General features: G+C 37.3%; 1 protein-coding gene across 1 annotated transcript in view; it reads left to right on the forward strand.

The window, feature by feature from the left end:
• RRP15 (ribosomal RNA processing 15 homolog) overlaps positions 1-5,549 on the forward strand; it is a 49,527-nt gene extending 43,978 nt beyond the window's left edge. The window contains 2 exon segments of the mRNA XM_032872935.1: positions 5,037-5,144; positions 5,146-5,549. Coding sequence (XP_032728826.1) covers positions 5,037-5,144; positions 5,146-5,181 — 144 coding nt within the window. The 3' untranslated portion in view covers positions 5,182-5,549.
• Positions 5,550-15,764: the final 10,215 nt, after the last annotated feature.

Consider the following 15,764-nt stretch of genomic DNA (forward strand, 5'->3'; position numbering starts at 1 on the left):
AAGTGGTTGATTTTCTGTTTCTAGAATTGCTGTTCTTCTTCTCTTCGATCTCCCGTCGGATTTGTAGGTGTTTGCAATCTTCAGATAAGCTATCTAGCTGAGCTCCCGCAACCTGAAGTCGTCTCAGCTGCTCCTTCTCCGCCATCTTGACTCCCTGATTTTACCTCTCTGTATTCTTGTTTCCTTTCTATTTGTTTTTCCTTAAGTTAATAATCGCCTTGATTTTCATATGTAACTTCCTTAGTTTATTTAGTTTTTCAAAATCAAATTACCTCAGGTAATGTATTTTTGAGCTGTTCTCTCTTAGACTGCCCCATTCTCCTTTTTCTGGGCTGCTTGCCCCCTTGGGCTGCTTCACAGTTCTCTTCCTGGGACTTATATTTTTTGTGATCCTTGGAATTTCTTCTGGATTGGATTTCATATTTACTGGATCACATTTCTTCTTTCTTGGTTTACTCCCACTGTTTTGGTGAAGCATATCTTCAGTGTTTTTGTCAGGTTAAGGTTAACCATTCTCGAGTCTCCATTTACTGTCACTCTGGAACTTCCCTTCTCTTTCTTCTGTTGGACTGCCTACTTCTTCTATCCTGTGTCTTTGTCTTCTTGGTTTACTCTTCCGTTTTTGTGGAGGACGTTCTCAGTAGTTTCCTGAGATAGGCTTAATTAGAAGTAAACTTTTGGGTACCTTACAAGTCTGAAAGTACCTCTGTTCTTTCCTCATACTTGAATAACAGTGTATCTGAGTATTGCATTTTAAGTTGGGAATTACTTCTTCAGCATTTTGAAAGAATGTGTCTCGTGCTTTCTTGCTTATAGGAAAATCTGTATCTGTTTTAATTCCTGATCATCTCTAAGTATGTGACTTGTTTGTTCTCTTTCGGAAAGCTTACAGGATATTTTTTCAGTACCTATTATTCTGAAATTGTACCTGATGTCCTTGATGTGGCTTGGTTTTTCTTTTGTGGTTTTTTTTTTTGTGTGTGTGTGTGTGTGTGTTTTAAGAGGGCTCTTTTTATTCTGAAAGTGTGTGTCCTTTACTTTTGGGAAATTTTCTTGAAGTATTTCATTGGTTTCCTCCCTCCATATTTGCATTCTCTCTGTATACTTGTTATTTGTATGTTGAACCTCCTGGACTGGTCCTCCAGTTATCTGACTTCTGTTTTCCATCACTTGTTTCTTTTTACTCTATTTTCTGGCTGATTTCCACAGCTTTAGCTTCTCACCCTTGTATTGATGTTTTGTTTCCGCCATCATGTTTTTAATTTCAAGCTCCTTGTTATTCTCTTAATGTTTCTTTTTAAATAGCAACCACTTGTGTGGATGCACTATCATCTCCTAACTCTTTGAGTATATTAATGGTATTTTCCCCGAAATTTTCTTCTCTTTGAACACTTCTGTTTTCCTACAAGCTGCTTTCTAAATGTTTGTGTTTATTTTCCTCTCTTTCCTTTCTGATAGTCCTTAGTCGTCTGTTCATGATTTAGAACAAATAATTACAAAGAGGCAATGAAGTGAGCGTGCGGGTGTTGTGCGTGTGACAGGAGCCTTCATGTGGTGTTCTCTCTGTGGGCTCTTTATTAGCGACTGGCCAGATTTTCTCTAGGCTGTTCCTGATTTCCTGCCTGAAGGGAAAGATCTGCCTCCCAGTGTTCTTGGGAGCCCAAAGTGAGAAGAGGTTTGAGACTCATTATCGGTATAACTTAATTCTCTGTTTCTGGTACTGCACCTGCGCCTTCATCCGTGTGTAGCCCATTACCTCTCCGGAGGGTAAAGCTTCAGTCTTCCACCCAGCTAGTGTGGAATGGGGAAAGGGATCCAGAGATCTGATCGCTTCTCAACATAAGGTTCTCCCAGTTGTCTTTATTTTGATCCTTCCATTCCTATCCTCAATTCCCAAAGTACCCAGCGAATGCTAGTTCCTGGGGCGTTGGTTGGTTGGTTGATTGGTTTCTTGAAGATTCGGCTGTGTAAACTGGGTTTGTCACGTCTTGACAGTTGCAGTCTTAGGAGTGTGCTTTCTTGGCTTTGGCAAGACAGTCTTCTGGCTCATCTCGCTTCCACGCTGTTACTGTTGTCTCTCTAGATCTTTTCCTTGTGAATTATGTCTTTGAAGTAACAAGGCACTTTTCTGTTGTTTTAGTGAGTTTTGCAGTTGAGCAGGACTAGTTGTGTATGTTCAAGCTGCCACCTTACGTGGACTTCCCTCCACCCCCGCCTTTTTTCTTGGCTGTGTATTACTTTAGCAAGTGTAGGCATAGAAAGTAAAGGGTCATCCTGTTGCCTTTAAAACAGTGTTTCTTGCACTGCCATCAGGACAAATATTATAAAAAATACCTGCTTTTTAAAATACATTAACCCATACTTGTTTGTACTAAGTTTTCTATTGTTTTTCTCCATATTTTTGCTTCACAGTAAAAATAGTACTGTAATGTGGGAGCTTGGATGATGGCGACTTAAAAAGCATCTAGTGAGGTGTCCTAACATTGGATTTCCAGAATCTGAAATCTGTTCGCTTTCAGCTATAACGTGTACTTGGTCTTGTAGCAGAGAATGAAACTAAGACTTATTTGTTCTTTTATAGACTGGTGGTTCTCAGACTGTAGCCGTGTCAGAAGCACTGTATGACTTATGAAAAGAGGTTGCCGGGCTCCAGCCCCCAGTGTTTCTGATTCAGGAAGTCTGGAATGGGACCTGAGATTTTCATTTTCTAACAAGTGATACTGATGCTAGGGCTGCCTGTCTGGGGACCACACTTGGAAAATTATTGAGATAGACAATCAGTTGCTGAAAAAAAACAAAAGCAGTACAACCAAAATCCCCCCAACAAAGCTTTACTTCGTTGTTACTCTTTGCATTGGACCATAGAGAGATGCTTTGAGTTTACTGTGATTGTTCTCTTTGCCTGAAATATATGTTTGCATAATTGTCTTTCAAGACAAGCATGCTGGGCAGTTGCTTTCAACGTTTTAATTAGTGAGTTATTTCCGTTGGTCCGCTATGGTTCTTTTCTTTGTTTCTGAACAACCTGTTTAAGGCTTTGTCCCTGTTCTACTCTTCTTCCTTCCTTCCTTTTCTTTCGGGTGCTAACAGCCTTTATGATGCTGCCTAGTAGAGGAGTAACCCACAGTCCTGCCGAGGTGAGCTGTCAGGATGCGCTCTCACGTAGAAACAGTCTACACTGAGCTCAGTCACGAGGGGTCTGCTTTCCCGTGGTTTGGGGCATGTTGACAGTGCGTTGGGTGTAACTCTGTACATGGAAGCTTACCACAGAGATTGTGCCTGTTCATGTGTAAACACGAACATCAATGTCAGGGTTAAGTCTTTACTAGTCAGTAACTTGCATATAACTTGCATATAACTTCTATACCAGGAGTCATATACTTTTTAGAATTTACTTGAAAATTTTGAACGATTAATGTGGCGGGAGACGTGTTTTGATTGTGGTTGCATCTAAGTGGTTCTCTTCAAGGGAACAGCTTTTTCTCTTTCTTAAGGTGAGGAGATTGGCAAAGAAATCTTGAGCTGAATAAAAAAAAAAAATAGCCTTTATCCAGTTAGGTAACTAAATCGAACAGAAGCAAGAATAGTTTTAGGAAGGTAGGTGTGGAACTGTGGAAATGAGGAATGGGAAGGTGTGAGCATGCTCCGTGAGGAGAGTTACACATTCCTTTCTTACTTGCTCACTCCCATATCAGTGTGGGCATGAGAAGCTTTGCAGTTGTTCTGGTGTTGGTTTCTAAAAACACCGATATTTTTTCTTTCTTTGTGTTGGTTTAATTAAAGTACAGAGCATGCTGTTTGACTTAAGACAATTCTGAAATCTTTGCTCAATTTGTATACTCTCTAGTCTTTACATTTAGGTACAAACTTTGCTTGATTTTTTTGATCCCAGGAAAACAGGGGTAAATCCAATAGGATATTTTTCCTATTTTGTAATAGTGTCCTTTTTTTTCCTAAATAGAATGGCTGTTTTGGGGCTGTGTTTTTTAAAATAAAAGGTAGCTTCAGCAGAATTAGATAAGTAATCTCTTGTAACCCAGGAAATGTCTTTAATATCTTTTCTCTTAAAAATTGCTTTTTATATGTTTAATAGCTCTCGTAAAGATAACACTATTTTCTAGCCAAATATCATGGGTTTTTGCATACTTAGGGAGTTTTTTCCAACGTTGTATTTTATGAATGGTTTAAATAGAAAGGTGTAGACTGTTAGATCCCAGAAGACAGGGACTTTGTTTTGTTCACGAATGTATTTCCAACACTGAGAACAGTGCTTGAAGCACATTCGTGGAATGAAGGAAGGAAATCCCAGAACTTGAGGTCGTATATATTGTATTACTTAATTAGTACCACAAGGTGGTGCTGTTGTACCATGAAATTCAAGTTTGTACTTCTTAGGCTGTCATTGTTTTATGTAAATCCTATAAATAAGCAAAATTGACTACCTATTATGTTTATTGCCTGCTTCAGTTATTTATCATTTTAGCATGTGATTAGTCTTTTGACTACATGATTAGGTCAGGCAGTGAGATCATAACCTAAATAAAGAACATTTGGTTCACATTTTTATCAAATGTTAAATGAGATAACATCTATAAAAACCTAACAGTACCAAGTTAGTCTCCTTTTCTCTCTTTTATTTTGTATGATAAGGCTTTGTTAAATTTCTATTTGTTTTAAAATAGTTTGCCAGAATTTTTCTAATAAATCATCCATAAACATTAAATAATATTTAAGTCTTTTCGATTGCCAGATTTTAAAAATTGATAGCAAACCTAGATTTTACTATATTCTCTCCCCCTGCCAATAAAAGGTTTTTTTGCTTCCATGATTTTTCACGGGGTTAAAAATAGTTTATTAACATATAGCTCTATTACATATTTGTGCTTATATCACAGTGTGTAAATTAACTATAATTTGTCTTGTTTTCATTCCTGTTCTGAAACTAAGTGTTGATAAGTTAGTTTTGTAGCTTGGGCTTTTTTATTTCCTTATGATTAAATTGCCTTTTGATATTTTGTTTCTGTAATTGTCCTCAGACTGAAGAGAAATCAGAAGAGGGCCCTGGATGGACAATCTTACGTGATGATTTCATGATGGGAGCATCCATGAAAGACTGGGACAAAGAGAGTGATGACGCGGATAACCAGTGAGCCAGGGTCTGGGAGCGACTCGGATACATAAGACTGTAGAGGAAACACAGCGTACAGTCATTGTATTTTTCCTAGCAAAATGCTCTGTGCTCTCAGAGTTATGCGGCTGTGAAGCTATCATTTGTAAGAAAGCCAAAAGACTTTTACTATTACCAACTTGGGTGTTTTCTCTTTTCGTGAAAACTTTGTTAAATTAAGTTTTTCAAACCTTGTATGATTTTAAGCATTGTTTCTCAAACATGTAAAAAGGAGTATTTCTGCTTAACTAGCGAGATGCACATTTTGCCCAGATCATTATAAGTTTATATGTTGGTCATGGATATTGGTATTTTGTTGCAGTATCAGCAGTTTCTAGAAATGCAGTGCTTTTCATAATTAAAATGAACTCCCTGAAGTTAATATTTTTCAGGTTTCCAACTTTACTGGTTCTGTGTGTTTGTACTTTCGTGAGGGGAATTTATGGTATTTGTTTTGGTGAGCTATTGTGAAACCTGTGTAGTGTAATTTAGCATGATAGTATTTCTGATTTAGCGTGATGATTTCATTTTTAGAACTTGTGCTATGTAAGATTTAAGAAATACACCAAATCTCTGCTTTTCTATTATGTCCTTTTATATGCTAAAACATACATAAGTGTTAGGTTATTTTTGTATGAGAGATTTACTGAGGTGGAAATTCTCATGTTTAACTTATGCAGTGAGGCATAATTTCTTAGAAAGCATATTTGACGTGTTTTAGACTCTCCCCCTGCCCCAGCTTTTCCCTGACACTTGAATTAGCTTAAATTCTCCTGCTTGGTTTGACTGACCAGGGAAACGGGAGAGTTATTAGGCTGCAGGTGGTCTCGTCGGAATGCTCCTTCTGTTTGGAGATTTGGTTCCTGTTGCTCCCGTAAAGATGATTAAATTAGGTGGCTTAGTATCTAGATGTTAAACCAAAAGAAAGTAAGACTGTTGAATATAATTCCAAAATTTCTTTGAGACTAAGTCTAAGATCTAAAGTTTATAAAGGAATTGTTTAATAACTGTGATCTGTTCCTTTTAAAAAAGGGATCCGTTCCTTTTCCCATCTTTCCATCATAAAAATAGTTCCCTTCTACCACTCATCTGCACATACTTGCATCCTCCTCTTGAACTTATGCTGGAGTGGAGAGGTGTATATTTTCAAGCCCATTTGAGTGTTACAGGTATTACCTATCCAAGGTTAAATTAGTCCATGGCCTGGTACTTGTTATCATAAAGGAAGGTGTACACTTAAGATATCAAATGATGCATTTTTGTATTTATCCCAACTTCTGAAGTGTTTTATTAAATTATAGAACTACCATTTTGTCAGGTAACATAAATAAATGCGAACCAATACTCCTCCAAATAATAAGAGTGCTCACTATCATGATATAACTAACTTACCGCAGGTGAATATTTCATTATCACTTAACACATACATGATTTTGAAAAAGAAAATTCTTTGCAGCAGTCAAAAATTTGTTCTCCCCAGAATTTAAGATTATATTTCTTTTTTGCTCTTAATCTTGTTCTGGATCATATTAAAGCTTTGCAAAAATTCTTCTGAATAGTACATTTGGATGATAGAAATGAGTAGGTAACTTTTTATTTACTAAAATATTTTTGAAACATAAACTCACATAGTTTTTAATTTAAAAAAATTGGGCAAGATTTTTTAACAGAAAATAAGGAAGAGAACACAGGCAGATATTCTTCTTTCAGAAATTATTTATTCTAAAATAAAGGTGATTTGCCAGTATAAAAAAAATTATCACTTATGTTAGAACGCTATAAAGCATATTCAAAGTACATGAAATAATTTCTGTCATAAAAATGGGATATTTTGTATGTTTTAGTATTGTTGCATCTTAGCTATGCAATATATAAGCAAAATACCATCACATTTTAATATAAATCCAAGGATGAGCCTATTATTTTAGAAACAAAATACATATCTTGAGATGAGTATTTTAAATATTTTAGCTCTGGCACCTCTACCCTAAGTATTTTACCTACAACATTTAAATTCTTTTCACATCAGTCAGATGGATCTGCATCTGTTCCATCTTCCTACATTGTCTTTGAGTTAACTAGGGAAGAGAAAAAGAAGCACATTTCTAGATCTTCCCTGCTTTATCTGAATAGAACAATATTTGGATTTTATTTTTGTTAACTAGTTAGAGTATTGTAATAATAAAAAGACAATTTTTATTTGTTTAGAAAGACTATGGAAAATAGTTACCAGGTAACCAGTAACTAGCTATTATTATCCCCTTATGTGGATATTTAGATGGCTGCCGTGAATGTTGTCAATATTTAGCATAGTTTAGTGTTGGTTATTAATTCTTTTTAGGCATTGAGCTCTCAGAGTCAAAATTAATACCTGTTTTAGGCTGAAAACACTTAGAACCATCTTAGTAGTTTAGCACTTTAGCTTGGAGTCGGAGTATTGGATTTGTTTTCAGGTTACTTAGAATTCTACATAGATCAAATATTATTCTGCTCATTGAAAAGCGTACCGTGGAAGCCCTTTAGCTGGAATGGTCCGAAGGCTCACCTTCGGTCCTTGGGGCTGAAAATGACCCGCGAGGAGGTTCCAGAAGGTTTTTTGGAGGGTAAGTCCCAAGTTCTTTAAAATATTTTGTGTGTGTTTTACAAGGAAGTGGAAAGGGAATGTTTATATTCTGGGAAATCTTAGGGCTCTTCTGATTACTGTGTTTTGCGTATATAAATAGACCTAATATCCAGTGACCGACAACTAATTCTGCCACCCGTGCTGGTCCTCAGGTGGTGAGAGTGTAGTACTTCGTTACAAAGCCGTCTGGTTACAGTCCACAGGTGCCTGAAGATGCCCCAGTTAAACACATAATAGCAGAGACTTCCCAAGGGTGAAGTGTGAACAGAAACGTACGCAAACTGTAGGTATGAACTGCGTTGCTGAGAAGTTAAATTGTAAGGCCTAAAATGCCCGTAAAGGAAACCTCCACAGAGAGTAAGTATTTCTATCACAGAGAAAGGAGGAGGTCAAATAAATGAGGCAATACTTTTGCAAACTTTGGATAATTTTTTTTGCTCCCTGTTTAGCTTTACTTCCTTTTTGTTGTTTTTATCTTAGATTTTTATAAATACTGTGCTGAAAAGAGTCCTAAGTGAAATGGGATGGAAGTTTTATTTCTTTGGGCTTTTTCATGACTTTAGAGTACCATTATTGTGTTTAGTATGTTGCTATGGATGTGCAACATGAAATTCACTTTTAAATAAACATTTGAGGGGAGCCTTATGGCACAGTTGGTTGAGTGTCTTGACTCTTGGTTTCTCGGTGTCGTGAGATCGAGCCCCGCCTTGGGCTCCACGTTCAGTGCAGGGCTTGCTTGGGAGACACTCTCCATTTCCCTCTCAAATAAATAAATGTTTTTAAAAAATAATAAACATTTGAAAAATTAGTGGATATATTTTTGAACCTTTGTAATTTCTTAAGAAAAGCGTGTATTTATCTGTGTCTGTCTGTCTGCCTTAGCCTAGATTGCTATACCAGAATATCATAGACTGGGTGGCTAAAACAACAGACTTTTTTCATAGTTCTATAGGATGATAAGTCCCTCAACTGAGTGCCAGCAGATTCGATGTCTGGTGAGAGCCCTCTTTCTGGTTTGCAGACAGCTGACTTCTTGTTGTGTCTTTGCTCAGGGAGGAGAGAGATCATCTTTTCTCTGTCACTTTTATAAGGGCACTAATCCCCTTCATAAGGGCTCCACCCTTGTGACCTAATTACCTTCCAAAGGGCTCCACTTGCAAATACCATTACATTGGGGATTAGGGCATTAATAGATGAATTTGGGAAGACACACAGTCTATAGCAGTATGTAAAATAGCAAGTTGTACATTTTTAACTTAGATGTGGAATAATTTTACCATTGCTTCTTGACTTAAATTAAAATGAGAAAGTTAAGCGAAGGAAGCAGAATTCATTCTGCTCTTTCTTTAAATGCATCTCTTAGGATTAATGTGATGTTTGTCTCCATTTGGTATGTTAGTCATAGGTAGACCGTTAAGCCCTGCGGATATTTGCAGGAGCGAGGAAACCGTGGTCTGAATTTTGGCCAGCTGGATAGATGAATCTTAGCGACTATTGCAGCCAAGGTAGGCCTGGCGATCTTCTTCACTGGGTGAACTTCTCTGAAGCTTGACTAAATGTATTAATCAAGAGGACCTATGAACAAATTTGGAAGCAGGATGGTCTTTGAAGTCCATGAAAGACATTTACAACCGTGATTGATGTTTAACAAAATACTAAGTTGTAATAACTTTAATCAGAATTTTACAGATGGAAAGTATCTTCTAATGCTTCTTAAATAATTTTAGATTTTCTGAAGGGTGCTTTCTAGCTTAGAGAACCACATGAATATTTTTCATCCAGGCTACTAAGCATAATTTTAGGGAGTTACAGTTACGGGCTTTTTGTCTAGATGGTTGATGAACCTGTTGTGCTCAGGAGAGGTGTCCTCTGAGAAAGTTACAGAACATGTTTTCTTTTGTCCAGCACTGCTCACCTGTTCCCCCTTTTCCCCTGGCCCCTCCAATTGCAGGGCTATGTATTGAGCTGTCTGTTAAATGCTCTTTGTAGGCAGCATTTACAACCAAGGATGTAAGCAAGGATGTGTGTTAGAGGACTGAGCTAATTCCTTATAATTTCAGTGTCCAAGTCAGTATTGTCCAATACGATTGTCTGTGTTGCTGGATATGTTATATCTCCACTAGCACAAGTGGCTACCGAATATTTCCAGTGTGGCTAGTGATACAAAGGAACAGAGTTTTAAATTTTACTTAATTTTAAATACTTTAAATTTTAAAAGCTGCACGTAGCTAGTGGTGGTCTAACTATGAAGAGAGTAAAATTAGCATATATTTAGTCTGATAATGAATCAGTAAGCTTTGAAATCATGTCTGTGAGTTCTTCTGAGAAACTTTTATGGATATAATATAAGCGTATATAAATATTTGGTGTGATTTTATTGATTAAATCATTGTCTATTTCTTTTTTCACTGTTTGTATTTTGGAGAAGATAAATTAAGTTGCTTTGTAATTACATTATTTCCCCAGGTAGCTATTGTCCTTAAATATGAGGCCACTGTTAATAACAAATAGCATTTCATTTTTTTAGTGTGATCGTCTATAGTTTTCAGAAGGAATACATCCAACTTTAAATCTTATTGATTCCCTAAAAGAACAGATTTATGATACGTGAACAAGGACAGTTGGAGAACTGCCAGACCAACAGACACCAGACACCACGTACGCTAGGAGGTTCCCTGAAGAAATGCCTTCAGTCACAGCCCTCTGGAGTCGTCCAGCAGTTCCAGTCTATTCCAGTACAAGCCACATCCTGCCAGAGCAAATTCAGATTGCAGATTTGGGCAAAAAAACCCGAAAACAAAGAGCACAATGAGCATTATTAGTACAGCCAGTTTAAAATGATGAGGTGTTAACCACATTTGTATAAATAACAGTTTCTCTAACCCCTGAATCATTATCCTGCATTTAAATGCAATCGGTTCATAAACATCAAAGCGAGAACACCAGATTTGTATGGGGTCAGGACCAGCTGGGGCTCCGATTGGAGAGACAGCTGAGAGCTGTGTCCTCAACGCGTGGGTGGCCACGCAGCAGTTGATTCACGCTCCGGCTACTAGACAGTTGCCTTTGCACTTGCAGAACCAGACTTCAGTCTGAGGTAAAAATGCATCCCCTCCCAGGGAATGGACACAAACAATAGATTGACATCAGCTCTCAAAACATCCACACGGCGGCCAGACACAGCAGGCGCCCTGAAATAACTGCGTATGACCAAGCATAACATCGGGGTGTTTCTGCATGATACTTGTCTTCGTACAGTAACACTAGGCTGTCTTCAATGTGTTATAAATGTAAAAGTTCAGAGTTACAAAGATTCAAGGTGATACTACCCTTCTTGTAAACACCAAGGATAACTAGATTGTGCGACCCACAACTGCCATATTCTGGTTCTTCCACAGACTCCCGGATAGACTTGATGGTAGGTGAAATTACGTGTCACTCGCATATAAATCCCGCCTGGGCATACACTTGTTTGTGTAATAGGAATTTGGATAATGTCCCACCAAGCCCATCTAGCACAGTGCCTGCTGTGTAGTAGGGAGGGTCTCCAGAAACGTTCCCTGGCTCGCACTTGGACGATCAGGGGCTGTGCCTGTAGATTTGTCGTTCATTTCTGATCTGTGTAATTGTAAATGTTTCTCCCCACAAAAGTTTACAGTCTGCAGGTAGTAGATCCGTACTGAGACCTAGTAGCCCTACTTCTAGAAACCCTCCTCAGGAAAAGACCCTGCTTCCAAAAATGCTGTGTGAACAGTATTGTAGTATAACGTTGTTTTTAATGGCAAGGAATTTTAAAGCACTTACAGCTTCAGTGATAAGTGATCATTTACATAAACCTTGGTACTTCTGCTTTTCTGCTGCCCTTTAGAATGATGGCAGTGTGAAAACACGGGTCAATAATGTTAACTAAAAGGGTAAGATTAAAAACATGGACAGGGTAAGTTTTTTAAATGCCAAAAGTTCATTAGATGAATATAAGAATACATTCTTTATCAAAGAAGATAATTTTGACATTTTGCAAGACAAGTCTCACAATGAGTAAAAAGATTCTGACATTCAATGAGATAGTAAAACATTTTTTGCGTACTTAGACTGTTCCAGAACTTAGACTCTAAATACTGTCTTGCCTAGGACACTCTTAAGTATTGATATGGAGAAGTGCAGAGGTAACTATATCAAGAGTCCCATTTGCTACAGTCCTACTTTTTTTTCTTTTTCATTTAATTTTTAAAAAGATTTTATTTTTTTATTTGACAGATAGCACAAGTAGAGCTGTAAGCAGAGGGAGAGGGAGAAGCAGGCTTAACGCTAAGCGGAGCCCCAACGTGGGGCTCCATGATCCCAGACCTTCAGGATCGTGACCCGAGCTGAAGGCAGACGCTTAACCGACTGAGCCACCCAGGTGTGCCCCACGTTTTCTTTTTTTAAATTTTAATAGTTACCTTGCTTTGAACATTGAGCATGAAAAATCTGACTCTCTCCCCCTTGTGTCACTTTGTGTCTCTTGATTAATAAAAATTTATTTTGAAGTGAGCATCTCTATTTCCTTGACTTTTTTTAAAATGTTGCCTTTTCATGGTCAACCATCTTTTTTGACAGGTCCCATCCATCATTCAAGTTTAGGTTAAAACAGAACAAGTAATAATAATAACAAACACTTATACAGTAATTATTATAGGCCAGATACTATTTAAATGTTTTATAATGCACTTAGCTCAGACAGTCTTCCTATAACCCCATGAGGTAGGTGCTATTATTGTCCCTAATAAATCGATGAGGGAACAGGTAATAGATTCAATAACTTGGCAAGGTCACCCAGCTAATACAGTTAAGTCCAAGCTTGAATTGACAGAGCTGCTGTACACAACACTAATTTCCTAATTTTAGGTGATACTAAGGTCTTACAGAAAATGAGATTCTAAAAGAAAATGAGATTACAGAAATTGAACTTTTGCTCTGGAAAAATAAGTGGACATGTTCTATTTTTCAGTCACATTTACTTAGGGCAAGACCTAAGGCCTGGGGAAGGTAGAGGGGACAAGGAGTATCAAAAGGTGAAAATCTTCCTGGCGGTGGCAAGTTAGAGTTTCAAGTAGCATGTCTTCCCAGGCTTCATTTTGGTTGTCTCTGTCTGTTTATTAAACCGTGTGCCGTTGGAGAATTTATTTTATGTCTTGAATATGTCTGGTAATTAGAATGTTTTAATTATCTGGATTCTGCAGAAATGGAACTTCATGACTACTAGGGTGGGATCCCATAGTTTTGTCTCTTAGGACACGACTCTGTTGCTCTTTTCATTATCAAGATACAATATATTGCCCATATGCTTCTCTTTCTTAATTAATGATATTTTGATGATTCATAAAAATGCGAAGTGTTGACATATTTGCTCTTAAGAATTTAGATATTTCAGTTATGCTTTATACAGGAAGACTAGATTTTAGCTTAGGATGTTATGGGCTAGGAGATAACTAGAATTATGGAAGTTCCATTGTTACTGACTTAGGATCTTTCCTTAAAATGTGTTTGTTCAACATGTCAAATTGTAGCTTTCATTTTCTTGTGCAGTAGCTTTTGTCATACAGTGTTTTTCCTCTAGAAATGAAACAACATATCAATGGGAAATATTCTTGAGGTGACACTGTTGATTAGTTTTTTAAATGATTTTACAGCAAAATGATGTATGATTGTTTAATAAGCTATGATGAAAATACTCAGAAAATTGAGCATGTTGGTTTTCTCCATATAGGAAGTTGTGAGAAATACCACTGCTCTCCTCTAGGTGGCATGATTTAGGCTATCATTGAATTAAGTGATTGATAAAATTTTTTTTCCCTTCAACCAGATGAGTGCCTAGTCTCTGAACAATCAATACAACTGTGGCATTGATTAGATTTAATTTTTACAACTGTTCAAATAACTGGGTTGACCTCATCATTGTTGTTTAATAACCTTAATTAACGTTAAAAGACAAAGATCTCTGAAAGAAGCAAACCCCAAAATCTTATCTGTACTGACCAGGCAACCAGAATCCTGTTTGTGTGTTGTTGAAGTCGTTCTCAGGTCACAGCACACACCCACTTTTTAAAATTTATTTCTTTGGTTTATGGTAAATAGCCTGCCATTGATAGAAACTGTGAAGATACTGCTTTTGTATCTTTTGTAAAGGGCACATAGGTATGACTGAGATAATCTAAGGAGAAAGCAGAAATTGTAGGAATTTGGATCACAACAATTTTCAAGTTAACAGGAAAAAAACCTTTCAACTGAGTGAAGTTCTAGTTTTGTGAAGCCATCTACTGTCTATTAAACATGGAAGATCAACATGTAAAAAAATCAGTAGTAGGTGACCCCTGAGCACTAGAGGACATGCTTTTTTCTGTACACTAAAATGAGAAGAAGACAGAATTCATTTTTACTTTTAAAATTCTTTTATCAGATGTTCGTTTTCCCAAATTTAGAAACGAATTTGTACACAAAATACATAAAATGCTGTTAATCCCTATTATTAACATCTTGTATCTTCTTCCTTTCCATGTGAGAGACGGGCTTTCATGGGACTCAGAAGAATCCTGACCTCTTAAAGGCTTCAGTTTTTGGGTGGTGCATGTTTATATCAACGCTAAAGCTGTACAAGGAAGTATTTTCAAATTTTAGCTCTGATAATGATTATTAGAATCTGAAGCACAAAGAATAAAAAAGGCTGGAAATATGCAAAATATATCACCATGGTAACGGAGAACATCTGACATTATAGATTCAGATTTTAAAGTGCCTTCATTTCAAAATAAGGTGACTACCTGGGACAGTCCTGGTTTACCCTTTCTGTCTTATAATGTATTTATGAGTATCATCCTCTTGGTGCTCAGGTTTGTGTAATAAATCATACGGTCACCCTCGTTACAAGAGCTTACTTTTCTAAGACTTAAACATCAGGAAAAGTTTGTAGCCATGAGTCTCCAGTTTTATAGATTATAATCTACCCATATAACCTTGCTTTTTAAAATATTTATTAAGTACATTTATACTTTTTAAAATATTTATTTACTAGTTTTTCCTCCTAACATTAAAAAGCTACATTCAGCTCTTTTAATATGTAACTACTATCCTCTGTTGGGTTTTGTCTCATTTTCATTTTTTTAAAAGATTTTATTATGTATTTGACAGATCACAAGTAGGCAGAGAGAGATGGGGAGAAGCAGGCTCCCTGCTGAGCAGAGAGCCCAATGTGGGCCTCGATCCTAGAACCCTGAGATCATGACCTGAGCGAAAGGCAGAGGCTTAACCCACTGAGCCACCCAGGCGCCCCCGTATTCATTTTTTAATTGCAGGATAATTGAGGCAACAGAAAGCCAAGATGGTTTGAAATATAGGTTGTCCAACTTTGCTAATGAAAATGTACACATTCAGATTTTCACAAAATGATACCCACCAAGATGATAGCAAATTCACTCAAAGGATATGTCTCTTAAAAAATGAAAATTTCACTTTACATTGTTATAATCACTTTTTTAAAATTATGGGTGCATAATCATGCCTTTATCACTTGCTTTCTCTTTGCCCCTACTCATCTTTTATTTGTATTTTTACTTCGTTGAAGTACTTCTCTCTCTGCCCTTCTCCCCAGCAACTTAATTCTGGCTTCTTGCTTTGTGCCGCGTGTCTGGACTGCCGAGGTGCTGGGGTAAGGGAAGTAGTGAGACGCTGTTAGGGCCAGGAGCAGACACATACCCTGACTAAGGAGAATGCTGCTGCTGGCTTCCCTTTATCAACATTAACATTTTATGAAGCATGTATCCATCTTAAACTCTAAGACAACTGTCCCCATATGTTCATTTATATCAGTCACTAAAAGCTAGTTTAGTGGATGACTTTCAGCAGAGGCAAGAAAGCAGATTTCAGTAGGCCCTGGGACTGACAAAGCCCAGGCCACTGAGATACTGCCTCCCAAGGAAAGACTTACTCCCGTTGGAA

This window comes from Lontra canadensis, unplaced genomic scaffold (assembly GCF_010015895.1).
Source record: "Lontra canadensis isolate GAN:19392208 unplaced genomic scaffold, GSC_riverotter_1.0 scaffold46, whole genome shotgun sequence".
Lineage (NCBI taxonomy): Eukaryota > Metazoa > Chordata > Mammalia > Carnivora > Mustelidae > Lontra > Lontra canadensis.